Source organism: Lepeophtheirus salmonis, chromosome 4, assembly GCF_016086655.4.
Source record: "Lepeophtheirus salmonis chromosome 4, UVic_Lsal_1.4, whole genome shotgun sequence".
Taxonomy (NCBI): domain Eukaryota; kingdom Metazoa; phylum Arthropoda; class Copepoda; order Siphonostomatoida; family Caligidae; genus Lepeophtheirus; species Lepeophtheirus salmonis.
The window spans coordinates 8,943,366-8,966,349 of record NC_052134.2 but is presented as its reverse complement, the minus strand read 5'-3'; the positions used below and the strand labels follow the sequence as shown (position 1 = coordinate 8,966,349).

Here is a 22,984-nt window from a genome sequence, read left to right as displayed (position 1 = left end):
GAGTTTACATTATAAAGTAGACATGACAGTTTCAGAATAAACTAAAAGAGGATTGTTGTGGTTCTTCTTATTAAGCTTTGTTTTTTGAAGTTTTCTTTCTCCCTACAGATAAAGAGTTTCTCCTGGTAGGTGTAAAGACAATTCTCGGCCTAGAGCGTGTCATCAACACCTAATTTATTTTTTTATTATTTCTTTTATGAGCCTTCTCTGGGCTTTTTGAGGAATCACTGATTCAGGACATCGTTGGGGTAACCAGTAGGATGAGAAATTATAATAGTTTTAGGAGCACTTCTCTCAGCATTAGTCTCTCTATCATTATTCGTTTTTTGATTCCCCAAAAAGATTTTTTGAGTACTTAAGTAATAGGTCTGCAATTTGTTTGTATCAAAACGGGAACCACAATGTCTTCCGGATAACATAATCTTAGTATTTGTATATTCATAATATATGTATTAATGTAACATAATTATATAACCCTCATGTCTTCATTTAGTAAAACTAACTTAGCTTGTTATGACTCTGAAAAAAAAAATCATAAATTAAGGTCATAGAAAAGTCGTTTAATTATTTTTTATGGCTTAAAGTGTTATTGAAGAACTTTTCTTACCTTTGCTAAATAAAGAGAAACCCGCATAATAATTAAATAAGTTGAGCATGTAATAACATTTATTTAAAAGAAATATAATACCAGTTCATTCTTTTAATCTATGAACATTTTGTCCCACCAGTATTTAAGATTTAAATTCAAGTATAACATTAATGGTATGCAAAATATATCTATCGCAGATTGTTGTTTTAACTTCAATGTCAAATATTTTCATTTTTTGTAATCTATTTCTCTAAATATAATTAAAAGTATATATACTGAAATTCATGGGCAAAATTTATGCTTAACGATATATTTAAATCTCATTTTTACATAACTATTAAATACTGACAAAAAGATATTAAATTAATTTTATTTTTTAACCTATTCTATTATGTAAACGTCAACATGGTTATTTTATTCTCAATAGGGGGCTGAAGAGCTTTGCTCCTCTCACAAAAAAAATATATTTATTTCATGAGTTAGTCTGCCGAAAAAATTGTATTTCAATAACAAAAAAACGAGCTATAAACTAAGTGGTGTACAGAAAGCCACGTGATCGATAATTTTAATCAAAAAAATAGCTACAAGATTAGTTTTTATGGCAAAGGTAATCGAGTATACTTGAATATTATTCTATAACTTACTAAAAAACTTCCCTTAACTTACCTTTTTAACTTAATAATCAGGAATAATTCTGGGAAGGGAAGAAAACGTTATATACTTTATAAGTGAAAATGACAGAAAATTATAAATAAACGTCATTCGTGGTATTATAAAAAGTCACATCTTGTGTAGGGCAAATATACTAATAAGTAAAAGGAATCTACTCAAGCAAACAGCGCATTTCGCCACTCTATTTTATAGCCTTGTCTGGCACGAACAAAATCCTGCAGACAGACAAATATTTATAACTTATTTTGTTATTATTAACTAATAGCAGTTTGCAGGCTTAAAAGAATAGCATTTAATCATAGATGGTCATTGTTCAGCAATTTTTAACAAGAACTATGATGTTAGAGATGTGATGAAACAATTCGTTACATTTTTTGTGATTAAAAATTATAATTTGTCAAAATCTTAAACCACGCTAAATTGGTTCATATTATTTTACTAACAGACATGGATTGATTAATGTTTATTTTAATAATCTGAATTTAGGCAAAATTTTAAATAATTGCAATACAATTAGGAATTTTCTGGCGTCTGGATTGTAGATCATTCATATCAGTTTGTACATTGTACTGTCTATATAAATTACTAAAGAAATATCATAAAGAATAATATGTTCTATTTGAAATGTTCTATATTTTTACTAAAAATGTATTTATACCACTTTTTATTCAACTTAAAATTAGCCTTGTTTATGCTAGGATCTCCAATGACGCATTTTTTATTTTAAATGTTTATGATTTCTTCATTAGTAACTTAATTGCATCCATATGTTTTGAACTATTTTGATTTCTTGATTATTTAAATAGAAGACTAAATGATATCAAATTTCTAAGCTTAAAACTACATCAATGAAAATTATAACACTCATGATTGTAGGGTAATTTGTGACCAGATCATTCAATTAATGAAACATTTGAAACTAAGATTGAATAACAAATGTCTAATTGTTGTTTTTTACAATATGTTCGACATTCTTGTCTACTATCATTTTGTGCTATGGTTCTAAATTAACAAACAAATGAAGGAAAGAACAAAATAAAAGTAAAGTTTGATATAAAAATTAGAGAAAATACTAGGTAGGTCTCAAAAAAATATGTTTGCCCTGAAAGAGTGTCTCTGTCAATATTGTAAGGAATTAATAAGCTTTCATATTAGAAATATCTGAGTTTTAGAAAAGTTTATAAAAAATATATATTCAGAGTAGATGTGTTCAAAACGTCGACAAAATAATATATTAGAATGTGCCTCAGGCTTTAATGGGTTAAAATGACGCTGATACACAATGATAATACAATTTTTTTGTTTTTATTGCTTTTTGACTCTTATACATTTTTTTAAAGGAAGTCCCAGCTCAACCACATTCTCGAGATGTGGAACCCAACTTCTCTACTCCGAAAGAGAAAAATCCAAAGAGCTTTATCAAAAAGTACTTTTTTGAAGGTAAAAAATATCATTTCAATTTATTTAGATAAAGGATTATCATGGACGCACAATTTCAAGAAATGTACTCATCTCTAAAGTTACCCATTCAAAAATTATTTTGGTAAAAAACTTTTACTTTATACAGAAACCTTTTGGTCAAACACGGAGTGCTAATTGAGGACTCACGGGTTAATTTTATTTTTTCAATAGCTAACTTTTGAGATATCCCTTATTTCTTGACAATTTTGTGTTCTCGATACCCCTAAATCTAGGTACTTTATGATCTAAATCTATGTCTATTTTAAAGGGCAAAATCTCAACCAGGAACATGAAAAAGCCATTTCAAATTTGCCCTCCAATGCCTCCATCAAAGATATCATTCTCATTAAGTACCGTAAACTAGTTGGAGTGCTTATACCTTTAACATTTTTTGAAGTAATTTGGTGGACTCTTGCTGTTCGTCATGATTATTTTCAATACTTTCCTGATAAGTACATCATGAGCATTACTATGATTTTTGGAGCAATTACTGCAGGTATTATTATAACATGAATAGTTGTCATTTACTCAAAAGACAATAAAATTTAAATCCTTCCAAAACATCACGAATAAAATGTCAATAAATATAATAAATAATATTATTATTTCAAGTTCAATATGTTTCTTATTTCACAATTTATTTTAACATTTTAGGAATGACGTCAGAGGGAGCAGGAGCTGTAGCTTTTCCAGTCATGACACTATTACTGCATATATCTCCAGTCATAGCTAGAGACTTTTGTCTTATGAGTCAAGCAACTGGAATGACTGCAGCGGCATTTACAATTTTATTTATGAAGATTCAATTAGAATACCACTCAATTACTATATGCACTTTAGGTGCTTTATTTGGAATGATAACAGGGCTTGAGGTAATTGATGGCATGTTGGATGGTCCAACTAAGAAACTTGGCTTTGTTTGTATTTGGTTTAGCTTTGCCTTTGCCTTATTTTTGTTAAACCGTCAGCACAAAAGGAAAACATATGACTCCATTCATGGATTTGGACTATGGCATGGAATGGTTCTCTTTGTCGTGGGTTTCTTGGGGGGGTATATTCAGTGCCATATCTGGAAGTGGTGTTGATATTTGTTCCTTTTCTATTCTAACACTTCTTTTCCGTGTGAGTGAAAAAGTAGCAACCCCTACCTCAATAGTACTTATGGCCATCAATACTTGCTTTGGATTCTTCTGGAGAGAGTTAATGAGTGAAGATGGAATTGATACAGAGGCTTGGGAATATTTTGCAGTTAGTGTACCAGTTGTTGTTATTTGTGCCCCATTTGGGTCACTTTTATCATCTCACTTTCATAGACAAGTCTTGGCTTTTTTGGTTTATATTTCGGACACAATTGCTTTAGTAAGATGTTCATTGATTTTTATCGTTATTATTAAATATTTTATTTTACTTATGTTTAATAGATTACTGCTTTCATCGTCATTCCCATCACATGGCAAAGAGGGGTTCTGTCTGTATGTTTGGTTTTTGGGGGTTCATATTCTTCTTTATCTTATCATTCCTTGGAGCAAAGTTTCTTGAAAGGGAAGAAAGAAATCAAAATCGAGACAGTGACATCACTTTGAATGCATAAGATTTTTTTAACTTTATAGCATTCATAAACTCATAACTCATTTGAAATGTAAAAACCTACAAGCATTTTTTTTTTTTTTTTTTTTTTTTTTTTGCAAGATTGATACTACACTTTATAATTAATTTCAAACACGTTCATCAGAAAAAAAAATGTATTCAGATAATTATATTGATAGTCCAAGAAATATTCTTTAATTTTCTTAATACAAGGAACAGTAATTTTTCTATTCAAATGAAAATAATAAGTAAGTTGAAGTAAAACAATCGTTTTAAGAATTTTTTTGGAATTAAAAAAATGGTTTTTGTTAATTTTAATTTGATTGTATATAATAAGAAGTTCAACAAAAAAAAAATCTTCATTCTTAATTATATTTATTGCACAATTATTTTAATTTAAATTCCCTTTTTTTATGTTAGAACTATTCTACTCTAAAAAATGCCCTGGTTTTGACCCCTTGTGAGGGCGGGACCGAAGAAAGTGCATTCTTTAGGTATAGTGTGTTCCTAAGATATATAGTCTAACGATATGGCTGGGCCTTAATTATTGATGAATTAATTTGAATTTATAAATTAATTAACGATTAGATAAAATTATAACATATATACTTATATATTTGTAAATATTCAAATCCATTATATTTTTGTTAAGCATTAAATAAAAGAAAAAAAATATCTCCATTATGTTGTTATTAGTTTATAAAACTATTCATATTATATCGTATGACTTTAATTTTCTTTAAATTAATATGTACAATAAATCACTTTCATATATATATTTAGTTCAACAATTCCTTTCCGATATTTTTTTTTTATAATTCAGAAGGCAAATAAATGTTCTTATCTAAAATTACATTCTAAAAATTTCTATTTATTTTTTGTTTTTTCATATTGGTTAAGTTCAAGTTTAATCCGGAATTATTTCTGTTTTTTCCAATATTACTTTTTCTTTAATATTGTCAAATATAGACCTAACATTGTAATCCCTCAATTACTTATTGTAAAATTGCTAGTTTTATAAAGAGAGCTAATAGAGTAAAATACAATAGAATGTTACAATGGATACAATATAATACCCTTTTTATTAAGGGCATAATTGCCGTCATAAATGACCATTTAATTCTGAAAGGAATCACTGAATTTAATAGAATAATTCAAATATTAAAATACAATTAAGAATTAATTAAAGTGAGAACGCCTTATTACAAATGATTAATGATTAAGAAAATAATTGAAATGGTTCTGTATATTGTCAAAAATTATAAAAAATATAACTTTTAGTTTCTCAGAATTTAGATAGATTTTATTGGTCAAAATTTATGTCAATAGCATATACTTAATTAGATATGTACTTTAAAATGCTTAAAGTGAAATTATTATTATGAGTTCTTCGAGTCTCATACAAATTATAAGGGGGAGTTTGAACAATAGAGTTTTTTTTTATTTAATATTTCTGTATATGATTTATTAATCACGTAATGATGATTAATAATTACAAACATGGTATTATATTTATGGTTAAAAGCCCAGAAAGGTCACGTTTAGCTGCATGAGAGGTTGTGCTTGAAGCCCAATATAATAGTTTTTAAGGGTGACAAGGTCTGCATGGGGGATACGACCATTGTGTCGGACGTGTGTTACCTTGCAGATTGAGAAAACGAGAAAGCAGATAGTACCAGATGGACGAGTTTAAAAATCAATAATTGTGCATCTTGAACTCTGTGACAAGTATAAACTAAATGATTTAAATGTAATACTTGTAGGTAGAAATTGGAGGGAATAATGTCCAAACCGCCTATACTGACTTTAATAAGACTTTTGGAGTAACTGATTTACGTAAATTTAGTTTCTCTCCCTCCCCCCCCCCCAATTTACAAGTGTTCAAAGAAGGGAATTAGGTGAACAAGGAACACTAATATATCCATTTAAATATTAAAGTTAAAAAATATTTATTCTTTTTTATATATAAATGTCTCAACTTTTTAAAATTTTCATATATTAATGTAAATATTTTTACTAGAACATAATATACAGAGGGAGGTAGAGAGCAAATAACAATGAGGAACATGGTCCATAAGGGAACCCAAAAAAAAAAAGGCATTAAAAGACCAAGATAAGTCCCTATCCCAAAAGGGCAAACAATTACAAAACAGAAATCCCCCAGCAGGCGAGGGGTGACCATTCCCAAGAAAACAGAAGGCCGTGTTTTGTAAGTTTCAAGTCTCTGCCTTCCTTAAATGGATTTCACCAAAAGATTCGTAGTTTAGATGGAGTAAAATTAATACTATAATGTTTACTTATACTTAATAAGTGTAACTCTATCTAACCAATTAAAAGAACATTAAAAAATTAGTACTTTCCACATTAAAAGAATTCTAAAATACAACGATACAACATAAACATGCTCTGCATTTAATATAAGTGCGTTGTTTGGGGGTTAATAATGTTTTAAACAGGAGAACCAATACGATCAACTGAATACCAAGTATGTAATTCATTATAATTATAAAAAATTACACATTATTAAACTACAAGATATGTTATTCTGTATTAATTAATAATGAATAACCATATGTAGTATGGTAATCGCTCTGCTTCCTTTTTTACAAAATGTTACGGAATGTAACCGACGTTGGTTCTAGTCTTGAGACATAACCTTAAGATCAAACTCTTCAAAATTTGGTGATGATCGAATAATATCTTAAGTTGCTACATTTGGATTAAACATATAGGATTATTTACATTTTAATCCATAAAATAAACATAATGGGGTCGTTTGAAAAGTTCGTGGAAAGTTCAAAATATGGCACTACTGGCACGTATCGAGGTTATTTTTAGTTAGTAGTATCACTTGGATAAACACACATCAATATTCAACCAGAATTTTTTTTTGTTTGGTATTCGTTTGAATCAAGGAAGTGGAGTAATTTTCGAAAAATTGACAAAATATAATTTCGTGCGTCGATTTAAGATTACTTTATGAAAAGCAAAACACCTCAAGAGACTAAAAAGAAGCTTGATAAATATTATAAGGACTTTGCACTTTCAATTAAAAGATTTTATAAGTGTTTTCAAAATTTTCGGAGCGGCCATATGGGCACAAGTGGCTGAACCTTCTGGGCGTACTGTTGAGGTTCTTACTCCAGAAATCATTGTTAAAATCTATGACATAACGTAAGAATGAAGGTGCGTTATTTTGTTAGTGATGGGACCATCTCGAGTTGGAAGCCTATTTCCAATAATTTTACGACCACAATTCCAGATGTTTGAGCTGGTACATTGTCGTGATGGAAAAGGACATTTTTGTGGAACAATCGTTTGGTTTTTTCTTGGAACTTTGTTTTAAAACAGTTCAATAACAATGAATAATAGGGCCTTGTTATAATTTTACCCTTTTTTACATAGTCGATGAGGATTATTTCTTGCGAATCCAAAATACAGTCGTCATGATCTTTCCAGCCGATTTATCGATTCAAACGAATGTCAAACAGAAGGAAATAGACCAATCTGGCTGACAGTTGGTGTATGTTCTTCTAAGAGATGTTACTAAATCAACATAATCTCGATAACACAATTTCTCGGACTGTGCATGGTCTTTTCGTATATATATTTTATAACAAATCTGAATAATTTCTATTTTCTTCAAATATAGGTTTTAATCAATTAGAGTTTTATACCATCTTTCATTATCCAATTGATTTTTTGGCTGGTTAGGTATGTGACTACTTTTAGTATGTTTTGAAAGCTTTGCTTGTTTTTTGAGTTCCCTATATTGTAATTGTAAGGCTTCACTCCCGTCTCTGCGGCATCATTCACAAAAGATAGGTTTTCCACAATGGATTTTTTATTAACATAACTAATGTTTGATTTCCATTTAGATACAGGTGTCTTTGAAAAATCAGAATTGATTTAATATTCGAAATGATACCCAACTATCTGCCCCAATGAATTCTGACAAATCAGTTGTATTATCTTTAGGTACGAGTGTAAATTTTGGTTTTCCAAACCAAGTTCCATGTCTATTTAAGCATTTTAATGGGTTTTCTATTTAGAGAAATTTGCTAGTAATCCTCTATTTTGCTGCTTCATCGATTGACTCACTAAACAATGCTAATTGAACCAATTAATCTGTCAAATACTACATATGGAACCCGATTGATTTAATACCTTGGAAGACTATCAATGCCATCCCAGATGTCAATTAAAAAATGTTTTGTTCTCCATCTTGATTTTGTTGATTTTGGTTTGATGTATATATGAAAGGGAGTTATGCCCCACACAGCCTCCTACTGTCAGCGTTCATCGTAGAGTTTGGGTCATTCCAAGAGGTACATTTTTTGGGTTACTGTTAAATATTTTTACCTTAAATTTTTTTGAGGTAATGGCATGTCCCATAAAGAAATTTCATAGGTTATGATAGTTCTTATTATGGCCAAATACAGTGAGCCTTATCTGCAGTTAACCCCCACTTTTGTCCTATGATTCCTACACTAATTTTCCATATACGAGTATAAATGGAAGCTTTTTCCTCCAGGATGTTTATCCAATTGAGTCTTTGATCGAACATCACACCTAGATACTCCACCCGCATGGCATATTCAATTGTTTTTCTACTTATTTCCAATTGAGGACAGATTTTAGATCTGAGTTTGTAGGCGTTTGAGAAAGGTATAATACTTGACTTTGATGGGTTAAAGGTGAGATCATACGTTTTTTTCCAATCTAGAGATGTGTTAATTACTTTCAACATTGCTGTGATCAGGGGTGAGGTTGTTTTCCCAAATTAATGGAAGAATAACATCTTAATTAATTTCGTTAAAAGAGTATTCATGATTATATTCCTGATAACTGATGATAAATCACCCTTTTGACCGATATTTTTTTACCTTTTAGCTCATTTGTAACTGTTTGAGTTCTGAGGAGGTTGTTATACCTGGATCTGACGTTTTGTCATTGTTGTGTCTGCTGAGTAGAATTGTATATAGTCAAACACACCAGTGCTGTCAAAACTGAATACATAGCTTTTCGTAGACTTCGACAATATACATACATAACAAATATTTTTTAATAAAAGTGAAATAATGTCCCCATCCTCACAAATGTATGTCAATTTGTTTGTTGAAAAATAAACAGTTTAAAAATGTCAAAAGAAACTAAATTTTTTGAATACATGTGTATATCAGTATGAAGTATCCTTAATTTGATTATCAGTATCGAAGTCAATAGCTAAATTTATTTGAAGTTTATATACATAAATAAATCCATGAATATTAACTAAAAGTAAATATTCTACATATGAATACTCTAAATATAAACTTTTTTATGTAATAGATAGTACGAGTATACTGTGTATTTCAAAAACTTCCTAGTTCGTAAGAAATATTTAAATAATACAGCTTTAATACGCAATTTGCAAGTTTTTAAAAGATTTTTATAAAAATAAATCAAATTGATGAATTCATATTGATGTACATATAAAAAGGTGATTAAGTTTAAATTTACTTCACCTCTGATACAAACTTATATATTTTGTTGATCTAACTAACTATTACTCAAGGATTTCATTTTAGTAGAGCTACTGTCATCACCTTCCAATTCTTTTTTTCCTTTATACAAATGACATTCCTAGGCATATACTGTATATACTATTAATTACAAAGTAATAAAAATGAGTAAAATACATTTTTATTGAGAACATGAAAAAATGCTCGACATATGGTTTTGCTGAATGACAAGACTACTTAATATGCTTAAAATAGTGTATTGAAATGTGTATCAAAAATTCAGATCCGTCTTTTTGGCTACAAAAACCTCACTGCATTCCTTTAATCAAAATAAAGTTTATGGCCCAGTCTTGCATATGTGTTTATATTATCAAATACCTACTCTTGATCTTCAAATTATGAAAAAATATTTTATATTGACTTAATCATTTAATCTTAGCTAATAAATCCAACATATTGGGGAAATTGCATGTTGTAATTTGATTAAACAAAAATATACTAGCATCTGTGAATAGGAAGTATATAGCAACTTTTTTTTCTGGCAACTACAGAAAGAAGTCCGTACACAAACATATCTTACAGGCCCCACTAATGACACATTGGCTTGAATTTTAATTGGACAGGAAATATGATAAGCATTATTTAAGTCATTTAATTTTGATAATACATATTATTACTCCCATTACTATCATTTGATAGTGAATTCTGAGCTATTTTTTTAAAGTTAGCATAAAGACTGGTTGTATGACAAATAGAAAATACAATATCATAATTATCAATTTTGAAATAATTGATCGAATTTTCTGATCTAACCTTCGATGAAATTGATTTGGTGACCATGAGTACTTTCTTGAAGTTGTAAATCACTTCAATATTGCTAAGTGATGAAAATTGAAAGAGGGTACGTTTTAAAAGATCGCCTTTGAAGAAAATCAATTTCACACTGAAACCTTTAATTCTTAACTTCTTAAGTCAGGTATGCCTTTTTTTTACCATACAGATCTTATTTAGAGGTTTTTCAAACCTCAAAAATTTTAAAAAGCTTATATAATTGTTATACTGAGATTATTTTTCTTTTTTGGAAGGATTTGTGGGATTTGGTTTTTAGTTGCTACAAAAATAAAAATATTGTACATAACATCCCACACGAATTTTAATGATATTTTCTTTTCTTACAATCTCATCGCATTTTTGAATAGAACGTTGATATATTTGTCCTTATTTTCCTTCAAAATAGTTTAAAATTAGCGAGGAAGATATTAATACGTAAGAGTAGACACAATTGCTCACAAGAGTATTGGGGAGTACTTTTCAGTCTTACCATACCGATAAAGTATAATAATAAGATAATTATACCAACGTCATAAATTTAAGAAAATAGAAAAAATAGAATTCCTTATTTTTACCTTTTTATAATTACATATTACTAGTAAATAACACCAACAACTGCATTTTGGCCTGAATGCTCAACCCCATATTTATTAATGCTATTTAAGGAGTAAAGCACAAAATTGGGGACAAAAGCTTTCAAACTGTCAAGTTTTTCCCTTTAAAGCCTTTATTTAAAAGTCAAGTTTTTAGGGTACAACTAGGATTCATTGTCATATTTCGACATGAAATAACTATAAAGATGAAAACATCAGATTGATAGGAATATTTCAGGATTTGAAAAATGAATAAGTTATTTAATAAAAAATATATAACCACCAAAAAGTCGATGAAAATGATGGACCTTACTTAGAAGCTAATATATTTTTACCGTTTTTTTAAGTGCTTTATATGCTAGCTGAAGTTATAGAATAAACCTTACATTTCGATTTTTTTTAAATTGCATACAGAAAAGATTGTTTGTGATTTATGTTTAATCTATTTTTTTTAATATTTATTAAGGAATTTTCATAAAATAAGCTTGTTATGTTGCATGGAATATAGATTAAAATAATATTCCAGTGGAAAAAATTGAATCTTTTAGGTATGTATATAATATCTATCAATTAATCAATTATTTTGAATATGAAAGACATTCAAACTTGTTTTAATTCCTTTAAGTCTAAATTACTATTCATATTTATATATATTATTTGTTAAAAACAGAAACTAAATTCAATGTTTTTCTCCGCAATATTATTGTAATCTATATTTAACGCAACCTAACCATCTTATTAACTATAATCATTAAATATTAACTTATTCATTAAGATATACTACATCCCTACAAGAATGCCATTACAAATCAGTATAGGTGATTCCGAATTAACCAATTTTTGAAATTGCAATGGTATTCAGATTTTCTTATACTGAATACTGAAATTATCAGGTTTTTTTCTCTCTCACATAACTATGTTACATTACCAAGAATTATAGATAGATATAATATAATATAATATGTGAGGAGATTAAGATTGCCAACGCATGGAAAAGGGACGACTCATCCTTGAACGCTAGAATCATAGTGACATATTTGAAAAATTAGAAATGAACAATGTTGGTAAGGGCATACGGACAAAAATTGGGTTAATTTGGTTTGATATGACAATGGCTTCGATAGAGAAGGTATGTTTAACAATTAGCATATCTTGGAGGAAGACAAAGAAGAAATGAGCAAAAACAACAAAGAGGAGGAGGTCGAAGATTAATATAAACTATAAATATATTAACTGTTTATGTAAATTGAAATCATTTTTTTATAAATATTCCAAAAAAAATTATTTATTAACAAAATTACGTAATTTTTTTCATTCCTGAGTTTTTGTCACTATATTCAGGTCGATTTAAAATAGAAAAATATCAGGAACTGAGATTTTTAACATTATATCTGGATGTAACTATAAGTATTGGGTATTTAGGGGTCTCAAAGGTAGCAAAAATGAGCTCTGACGAGGTTAAGCTTCTCAAAAGTTAGCACATGTAAATAGAAATCTTTGCTTTAAAAGGATTTGTTTTTGAAAGAACAATTATAATGTATGTAATATTTCATTTACTCGATCGGACCTAGGAATCGTCTTTGAAGTTTATACACATAATGTATATTTCCTTCTCTAGGAAAGACCGAGAAATTAAAATGAACTTGCTCAAGACAATTAGCGTGTGCCTCCTTTTTCTACGGAAAGGTTTCTGAATGGAGTATAAAAAAATAACATAATCCTAACTTTTTTTTTGTCAAACATATCAAAGCTCTATCTAAATATAACAGGATTATAGAAAGTATAATATATTCTTAATCTACCAATTATATAGGCACGATAAAGGTTGTGCGCTTCTTCATTTTTTAAGGAAATAAACAAAACAAGATAAAAATCAGTTATAAAAAGAAGTAAATTCCGCTAATATGTAATTTTTTATTCTTTATAATTTTGTGTATAATAATCTGGATTAAAACAACTGTTGATTTATTTTAGTCTGTTTTGGAGGCGTTCATCATTCCCGTGATACGCTTTATTTTGTATATAACATGGAAAAAATAAATCATTTTTAGCACACACTAATCCCAGCGTATTATACTTAGTTTGTCATAATCAAATTTGTAAATATACTAATTAATATCCATAAGAATCTATATATTTAATAAAGTAAAGTACCCTTTCATCAAGTCAAAATAGATATATTGAAGCACAGAATATTTACATATAATATAAATAAAATTCTAAGAAATGCCCATTTAAAAGGTAAAAGAAATTGTCGTTTACATTACAAAAAATTGTATTTCTACATTCAAGGATTTAATTTCATTAAAAGGGTTTGTTTTCACTTTTTTGGATTTTCTATAATAAGTTCTGTGATGATAATTTAAATATATCATAAAATATAATTAAAAAATAAAAATAAAGTCTGGGGATTTACGTATTAACACATATTAAAACATTTTATTTTAAACTTAGTGCCCCGAAGGAATATCATATCTACTATAAATATATAAGCCATACAAATTCATAATATAAACTAAAAACTCTAAATTTAAAGCAAAACATAAAACTAAAATGATTAAAAAAATATATTTTGCCAAAATTTGCCTTAAAATTCTTTATAAACTGTAAAAAATGTTTCCCTTGCTGGAAGCCATAGATAAAAGATACTTAAAGTTTGGAATTTTTAGCGATAAAGATTCATATCTTATGGATGAAAAAAAAATAGATTTCTCACTTCTTCCACTACAATAGGTTTATATGACGTGAGCCTGCTCGCAATAAGGGATTTTGAGTTGAACAGAGAAAAATTAATAGCTTTGGTTTCCGAGGTAGCTCCTTTTTCCTTCGTGAAAGTGCAAAGAGTACAATACATTTATAGAATTTTTCTTATTCAACCTTTACATATAATTTTACATATTGCTTTAGAATGGTTAGTGACGAGAAATTGAAAAGGCCAGGGATTGTATCATTGAATTACTTATCACAGTCATTATATGGCCTCGAGAAAAAAATACAATCAGCCAAAATCTGCAATTTTACAATGATCTGATTCTGCTCTTCCGGTTTTGAAGGAGACTCAATTGAATTTAGGTTAGCCGTCATTTAGTAAAAAATTTGAAAAATGTCATTGTTCTACCATGACATTTTTAGGTTGCATATATCAATCAAAGTATGAAAAAGTAAAACGTTCTTTATTTAGTCATTTAAGAATAAATAAAACATTATTCTTTATTTTTAGCACAATGCATTTCATGTACATGATATACTTTTTGTAAACCACAAAAGTATAAATTTAGTTTTTTTAAGTCATCTGATGAAACAATAAGACATAATATATTTAATCAAAATAATCTTCTGCAAAATAAATTATTTTATTTTTTTACGAAGTCTGATGAGACATACGACCTAAAAATGACAATGATCTTCACTGCCATAGAAGTATAAAACTTTGAATATATTATTTAGTTCATGCATGGTAACTTTTCTGAACTGGACTTGATCCAAATTTTAAAATTTTTGAAGGAAATGCTGCCCTAATGTGCATAACTATTTTATTTTATATTTACTCATTTATGTATGATATATTATGAATATATGCAGTTACATTGTGTTATAGTATATAAATAAAGCATATACTATGCATTCATACAAGGGCTGGGACGGTATTCTAAGCCCAAAATTTGGTATAAAACCGCGGTACGCCCTTTACAGTACGTGGTTCGGAATGGCATATTATTAAAAAACAAATATTAATTGAATAAATGTAAAAAAATTGATACTTTACTCTTTAATAATTTTTTTCTGTACAAATAAAATATCTTTAAATATACTTAATTTCTAAAAAAAAAAAAGATTGATATATTTTTTTACAAAAGATGATTCTGTCTTTTTTTAAAGTCACAATCTTTCACTAGGTACATAATATGTACCTGTAGTTGCAAGATATCGTGAAGCTAACTTGGAAACATTAAAAATTTATCAAAATCCACCATCCCTAGGTTTTCGTCAAGTGGGATATATTTTATCATTTTGTAAATCATTATTCTTTTTCTTTTAAACAAATAAATAAATTATGAATTAATATATAACATCACTATAAAATTCTATTAATTAAACAAAAAATAATCATAATAACCATAATTTATAATAGAAAATATTTAATATGTGATTTAATACACACCTACTGCACCGAGGTTAAAAACGTACCCAACTGTAAAAATATTACCAAACCTAATTGATTCAGACCTAATTCAAGGATATATAAATCTTTTCTTGCCATAGTTATTATATTATTGGGTTGGTTTTTTAATATTAGTAAGTATATATTCAATATTGAATAATATAGTTGTTTTAGACTTATCTCACAATATTATCCATATATATTTATATAGTTTTCTGAGATATATAATATAAGTATCTACCTACCTGTCGAAGTAATTGAACATTTTTGTTTCGCTCACGATATTGTGTAGTTCTTCCTACTTCAGAATTTAATATGTCTAAGTGCTATATTTTGATCCATTTAATATCATTACAAAACTGATTTTACGATATATATTTAAACACAAAATAATAGGAGTTCGAGACATGTTCATCAATATTATCGACGTATGTGTGTCCCTTGCCTGTGGATTCCCTTCCCCTCAAAAAGCAGCAACTATATGAATGGAGCTTATATTTTGTATGTGAGTCTCTTGGGACACTGCTCGGGAACATAGAGTAATGCTAGCTAGATTACACATAAAAATCGTATCATTATTTATTTGTCGACTTCTGCCTGTTACGTATATATTCCTAAACAGATAGATGGATTTATCTGATCTTCGAAATGTAACTATCTTGGGGCATTGCAATGAACGTAGACTACTTTTTTCAGCTCCATGTACCAGAGTGTCTATGAAGCGTTGATAGCCTACAGTTAGGGAATTAGAATATAACACCCCCAGAGATTTATAAATGCTTCTTATTCCCTGAATCAAAATTTTATTACCATTTTTTAAATATGCTCATGAATATTAAACTTGGTTATATGTAATTCTTTATTTATTTTAATACCCTCCTTTAGGATTAGTATATTTACCAATTTTTACCAAAGTTTACTGAATTTAATTAAATATATTGCTTTAAATAATGTACAAAGTTGAATCTGTAGTATATTACTATTTGCTTATTATATGAAATAAATTTTTGTAAAACTTTGTTTTTATAAAAATCTACTAAGAAAATTTTTGTTTCGTTTGTATATTTATAGTAGATATGATAACTAACTCCAGGGCATTAAGTTTAGACTAAAATGTGTTTTTTTATGTATCAATTTGTAATTTTCCGGTCTTTCATTTTCATAATACTACACAGGGGAACAATTAGGGGGGAGATTTGTTACAATTGAATTGAAGACAATAATTGAATTTATCTATGAAGTCCAAAAAGGAGGGGGAGATTTGTTACAATTGAATTGAAGACAATAATTGATTTATCTATGAAGTCCAAAACAAAAACAAATAATCTCATGTTTTTCTCCCAGTCATATATATCTGGGTTTACGGTAATTTGGGACTATTATCGTTCATGGTCTTTTTTATCATTAAAATAATTACCAAATTAAAAGTAGTAGTAATAAAACTTATGTTAAAGTGTTTTTGAGGTTAAACAGAGTTTTTATTGATTTTGCATCGTGTTCTGAACTCGACATATTTCCATTTTTATGCTGAAAAATGATAAAAAATGACACTCTTCTTTAGACCATTACAATTTATTCACAATACATAGTAATGAGGAATATTATAGCCTATATTAAAGAAAAATATATCATGTGAAATTTTGAAATAGATCTATTTAAAATATGAATCTCCAAGGATTTTTGTTCTAAGTTTTAAGTTTCATTTATAATAAAGTGTTGGATCTGTGAAAATCTCACAACATTTTGATATCCTAGTTTATTGTAGCATATGAAGATAAATTGCCAAAGAATGATGATATTCAGGCTTACAAAGAAATTTTCTACGTCAGTATCGCGAGGACTTAAAGTAGTAAGAACAACGGCTGTTAATGTGCTATCAAATACGCTTTTTACATTTTTATTAATAAAAGTTTTATCAAATATATTGAAGAGTGAGTAAGGTATATCAATCTGAGTTTCCAAAGGTTTTTGAAAAGTTATCATATTATAAGAACTTGATGAAAGTATGAAATATTTTTAAAAAAAATAATAATTTTTTCTAAAAGGGTGTCTTTTATTGTCTTGGTCAATTTTGATATTTAGATAGTTAAATAATATTATTTTAAAAAATTTAACTGTAGTTTTATGTCTGTTTTGAAAATCAACTACGTATTTTATTAATACTTTTGTTAAAAACTACCTAAAATAATGAAATATGGTATTTAGGATAGTCCATCAGGCCATAAGGCAGAGTATGAAGACATTTTTACGCCCAGAAAAAAGATTTTTGATCTTCTCCAATCTTAAAGAATGGGGAAAATGCGGGAAAATCAAAATTCAAAAAAGTACACTGTTAAATAGATATAATGTCCTTTTAATATAATATGCCCTTTTCTCTTACAATAACTTGTAGCTGATCTAATGAAACGTCTTAGATCTAATCTGCTTTCCTTGCAAACATTATTTAAATTGTCAGGATTACCACGTTCATTTTCGGTTTCTTTAATTTTTAAATTCAGGTAAGACATGTTTTATGCGTTCATAATAGTCCAAAGTGATATTTCCCTAAAATATAATAAATTTTTCAGATAAGAAACGAACTTCTCAGAAAATAAGGAATGGAATATTTAGGATATATTAAAGATGATCTAAAAATGTACAAATTTCTGCAAAAAGTAACAGATGTGTAATATCAGGTAATAAATAAACTAATGGTACTAGATATGGATAATCATTATTGATTAATATTACTAACATATATTACATTTAAATAACGTGTCAATTTTTTATAATTATAATGAATTACATACTTTGCATTTATTTTATCGTATGTTTATCCTCTCTAAAACAGTTTTAATCATAGTTATTGATGATGTACACAACATTTCCCAAATCGATATTAATTTAATCACTGCGAGCTTTTCTCTTATTCCACTCTCCTAAGAAATATCGCAATTATGATTATAACGTATCGTTTGTAATTTAGAAAAAAAATGTGCGTACCGAAAAAGAAAACTTGCATCTTCTAGAGAAAATAATAACTTAATTATTTTTTACCGTTTAAAGAATTCTATTCTGCATTAATTTCTTTTAGGATTAAATTTTCATTTATAACCAAATTGATTAATTATAAACTAAGAATTTATTGTAACATTTTAAAATCTTAAAATCAATCATTTGTACATTTCAATGTTTGGTCTATATTTGACACTATGAAAAAAAAAATATTGGAAAAACGAAATAATCCTGGATTAAATTTAAACATACCCAATATGAAAATAAATAAAATATAAATTTTTAGTATTTAATCTTTAGATATGAACATTTTTCTGCCTTCTGAATGTTAAAAAATAAGAAGATCTGAAATAAATTTTTAAACAAAGACAATATTGATGTATATATAATAAAATATATAGAAGTGATTTATTGTACACACATTTTGTTAAACTAAAGTTGAAAGAGAATAATAAGAAATAATATGAACAGTTTTATAAACTAATAATATCATCGGATAAAAAAATTTCATTATTGAATAATTTACAGAAGCTATGTATGTTTTAATTTTATCAATTGGTTAATTAATCTATAAATTAAAATTGTTTTCTCAATTTTTAATGCCCTATCATCGCGTTACACTATCTTAGGAATACTTTATACCTAGAGAATACACTTTTTTTCTTTCCTCGCCCTCCCTAGTTGGTCAAAATAGTGGCGTTTTGTGGAGCAGAGTAGTTTCAAAATAAAAAAGGGATTTGATTTAAAATAATCGTGCAATAAATATTTTAAGGTATGAATATATTTTTAGGGTCGAACTATATATAATATGTCATCAAAATTCAAATTAACTAAAACTATTCCATAAATAAGGACTGTTTTATTTAAATTTTCTCATTATTCTCATTAATATTCTACCAATAAAAAAATTAACCGTTTGTTAGTCTAAAAAAAATTATAAAATATTTATACGATTTTTAATAAATAATTATGTGACTAAATTTTCGTATATCGATGACACTGATGAACGTGTTTGAAATTAATTACAAAATATACTGTCAATTTTGCAAAAAAAAAAAATGCTTGTAGTTTTTACATTTCAATATATGGGCCTATAAATATCTTAGGGTTAAAAAAAAAAGTCTTATGCGTTCAAAGTGATGTCACTGTCTCGATTTTGCTTTCTTTCTTCTCTTTCAAGAAACTTTGCTCCAAGGAATGATAAGATAAAGAAGAATATGAATCCCCCAAAAACCAAACATACAGACAGAACCCCTCTTTGCCATGTGATGGGAATGACAATGAAAGCAGTAATCTATTAAACATAAGTAAAGCAAATATTTAATAATAATGACAAAAATAATGAAAATCTTACCAAAGCAATTGTATCCAAAATATAAATCAAAAAAGCCAAGACTTGTCTATGAAAGTGAGATGATAAAAATGAACCAAATGGGGCACAAACAACCACAATTGGTACACACACTGCAAAGTATTCCCAAGCCTCTGTATCAATTCCATCTTTACTCATTAACTCTCTCCAGAAGAATCCAACGCAGGTATTGATGGCCATAAGTACTATTGATGTAGGGGTTGCTACTTTTTCACTCACACGGAAAAGAAGTGTCAGAATAGAAAAGGAACAAATATCAACACCACTTCCAGATATGGCACTGAATATACCCCCCAAGAAACCCACGACAAAGAGAACCATTCCATGCCATAGTCCAAATCCATGAATGGAGTCATATGTTTTCCTTTTGTGCTGACGGTTTAACAAAAATAAGGCAAAGGCAAAGCTGAACCAAATACAAACAAAGCCAAGTTTCTTAGTTGGACCATCCAACATGCCATCAATGACCTCAAGCCCTGTTATCATTCCAAATAAAGCACCTAAGCTGCATATAGTAATTGAGTGATATTCTAATTGAATCTTCATGAAGAAAATTGTAAATGCCGCTGCAGTCATTCCAGTTGCTTGAATCATGAGAGAAAAGTCTCTAGCTATAGCTGGAGATATGTGGAGTACTAAAGTCATGACCGGAAAAGCTACAGCTCCTCCTCCCTCTGACGTCATTCCTAAAATGTTAAAATTCCTTTTTAAATAGGAAACAGATTGAACTTTAAATAATAGTTCATATAAATTCAGTGACATTTTACTTTGTGAAGTTCCGGAATGATTTTAACTTTTTTTGTCTTTTGATTATATGACAATTATTCATGTTATAATAATACCTGCAATGATAGCTCCAAAAATCATAGTAATGCTCATGATGTACTTATCAGGAAAGTATTGAAAATAATCATGACGAACAGCAAGAGTCCACCAAATTACTTGAAAGAATGTTAAAGGTATAAGCACTCCAACTAGTTTACGGTACTTAATGAGAATGATATCTTTGATGGAGGCGTTGGAGGGCAAATTTGAAATGGCTTTTTCATGTTCCTGGTTGAGCTTTTGACCTTTAAAATAGAAATAGGGTTAGGTAATGACGTACCTAGATTAAGAGGTGTCGAGAACACAAAATTTCAAAAAGTTCTCAAAAGTTAACTATTGAAAAAATAATATTAACCTATGAGTCATCGATTAGCACTCTGGGTTTGACCAAAAGGTTTCTGTATAAAGTAAAAGTTTTTTACCGATATGATTTTTCAAAAGGTAACTTTCGAAATGGTTACTTTTCCAGAAATTGTGTGTTCATGATAATCCTTTATCTAAATAAAGCAAAATGAGATGTTTTACCTTCAAAAAAGTACTTCTTGATAAAGCTCTTTGGATTTTTCTTTTTCGGAGTAGAGAAGCTAAGTTCCACATCCCGAGAAGGTGCTAAAGCTGGGACTTCCTTCAGAAAAAAAAAACATATATAAGAGTCAAAAAGCAACAAAAAAAACGGCTTTATATATTATCATTGACTATGTACACCATTTTAACCCATTAGAGTCTCGAGCGAATTCAAATACATTATTTTGTTGACGGTTTAGGTACACTTACCACGAATTTACTTTTGTATAAGCTTTTCATGTATTTTCATCGTTTTCTTTGTGGAATACGAAAACTAACTAGTACTTTTTTTAATTTTTATATCAAATAGACTTTAATTTTATTTTGTTCTTTCCTTCATTTATTTACTGATTTGGAACCATAGAACATAAATTATATAGGTTTGGTCACAAATTACACAAGGTTATTTATAAGCTTAGAAATTTGAGATCCTTTAGTTCAAATAGAACAAATTGAGATCAAAAGATAAAAAGTTATTGATACAGGTATTTCAATAATGAACAAACCATAAACATTTAAAATCAAAAAAATCTTAAAGAAAAAATGGTATTTTTATTTATTTATTAAAGATATAGAACATTTATGTTAGAACAAAACCTTTTATATCATATTTCTTCCATAAAACTTATAAACCGTACAATGTTCAAATACATGTCAATAATTTACAATCTGGACGCCACAAAAACCCTAATCATGGTACAATTATGTTCAATTTTGCATATAATCAGGTTATTGCAATAAACTAGTAATTTTTAATCAACATTAATCAATCCAAGTCTTTAGCAAAAAAATATGAATCAATTTAGCACGGTTTAAGATTTTTGATAAATTAAACTTTTTAATAACAAAATATACTATGATTTGTTTCATAACATCTCGAACATCATATTTCTTTTTAAAAATTGCTAGACAATGAACATCTATAATGAAATGTTATTTTTTTTCCTGGCAAACTACTACTAGTTAACATAAATTGAAATAAGTTATATATGTACATCCGTAGGATTTTGTTACTGACAGACAATGCTATAAAACAGGGTGGCAATATGCGCTGTTTCCTTTAGAAGATTCATTTTTCTTATTAGTATATTTGCCCTACACAAGATGTGACTTTTTATAATATCACAGATGACGTTCCTTTATCATTTTCTGTCATTTTCACCTACGAAGTATGTAACATTTCCTTCCCTTCTCAGAATTATTCCTGTTTATTAAGTTAAAAGGGTAAATTAATGGAAGTTGTATAGTAAGTTATACAGTATTATTCAAGTATACTCGACTACCTTAGACATCAAAAACTAATCGAGTAATTTATTATCGAAATAAATCCAACTATATTTAGCAAAATATTGATCCCTTGGCTTTCGTTTCGCCACTTAGTTTATAACTTTTAAGGTAAGAAACTGGCTCTTTTTGTAGAAGTTTCAAATTTTTAGGCGGACTAACTCAGAAAAAGTAAAAAAAAAAGTTATGAATTAAAACCGTATTTAATTAATTTAAGATATGTTCGTTAGTATTCAATAGTGCGCCAAATTGAAATTTAAATCGATGAGTAATGAGAAATTTAGTGCCAAGAATTTCAGTATATACTTCTCATACTATTTAGAGAAAAAGATAAAACAATGTGGAAATATTTGATATATGGATACAATGAAGATAAAATAGCAAGTTATGATAAGATTTGATCTGCATATCATGTATGTTACACTTGAATTGACATTACAAATACCGTTAAAGCATTGGAACAAAACGTTCATAAATTATGAGAATCTATGTATTTAGTATAATGTGTCAGTTTCAAGAACTCGTAAAATATTCCTTTTCAACAAA

The 22,984-nt window shown here is 28.1% G+C and overlaps 2 protein-coding genes across 5 annotated transcripts in view; one reads left to right on the top strand and one right to left on the bottom strand.

Annotated features, from left to right (window-relative positions):
• Window positions 1-3,371: 3,371 nt before the first annotated feature.
• On the top strand, window positions 3,372-4,261 carry LOC121116243 (uncharacterized). Its single transcript, XM_071887498.1, is given in 2 exon segments — window positions 3,372-3,768; window positions 3,770-4,261. Coding segments are annotated over 2 exon segments (882 nt in total). The 5' UTR covers window positions 3,372-3,378.
• A 14,506-nt stretch (window positions 4,262-18,767) lies between these two features.
• LOC121116545 (uncharacterized) overlaps window positions 18,768-22,984 on the bottom strand; it is a 55,754-nt gene continuing 51,537 nt past the window's right edge. For all 4 annotated transcript variants that reach the window (XM_040710809.2, XM_040710810.2, XM_040710811.2 and 1 more), the window contains exons 2-5: window positions 21,116-21,215; window positions 20,608-20,835; window positions 19,748-20,451; window positions 18,768-19,687 (exon numbers count right to left, since the gene is read on the bottom strand). In XM_040710809.2, coding sequence (XP_040566743.1) covers window positions 19,517-19,687; window positions 19,748-20,451; window positions 20,608-20,835; window positions 21,116-21,215 — 1,203 coding nt within the window. In that variant the 3' untranslated portion in view covers window positions 18,768-19,516. The remainder of the gene's footprint in view (window positions 19,688-19,747; window positions 20,452-20,607; window positions 20,836-21,115; window positions 21,216-22,984) is intronic.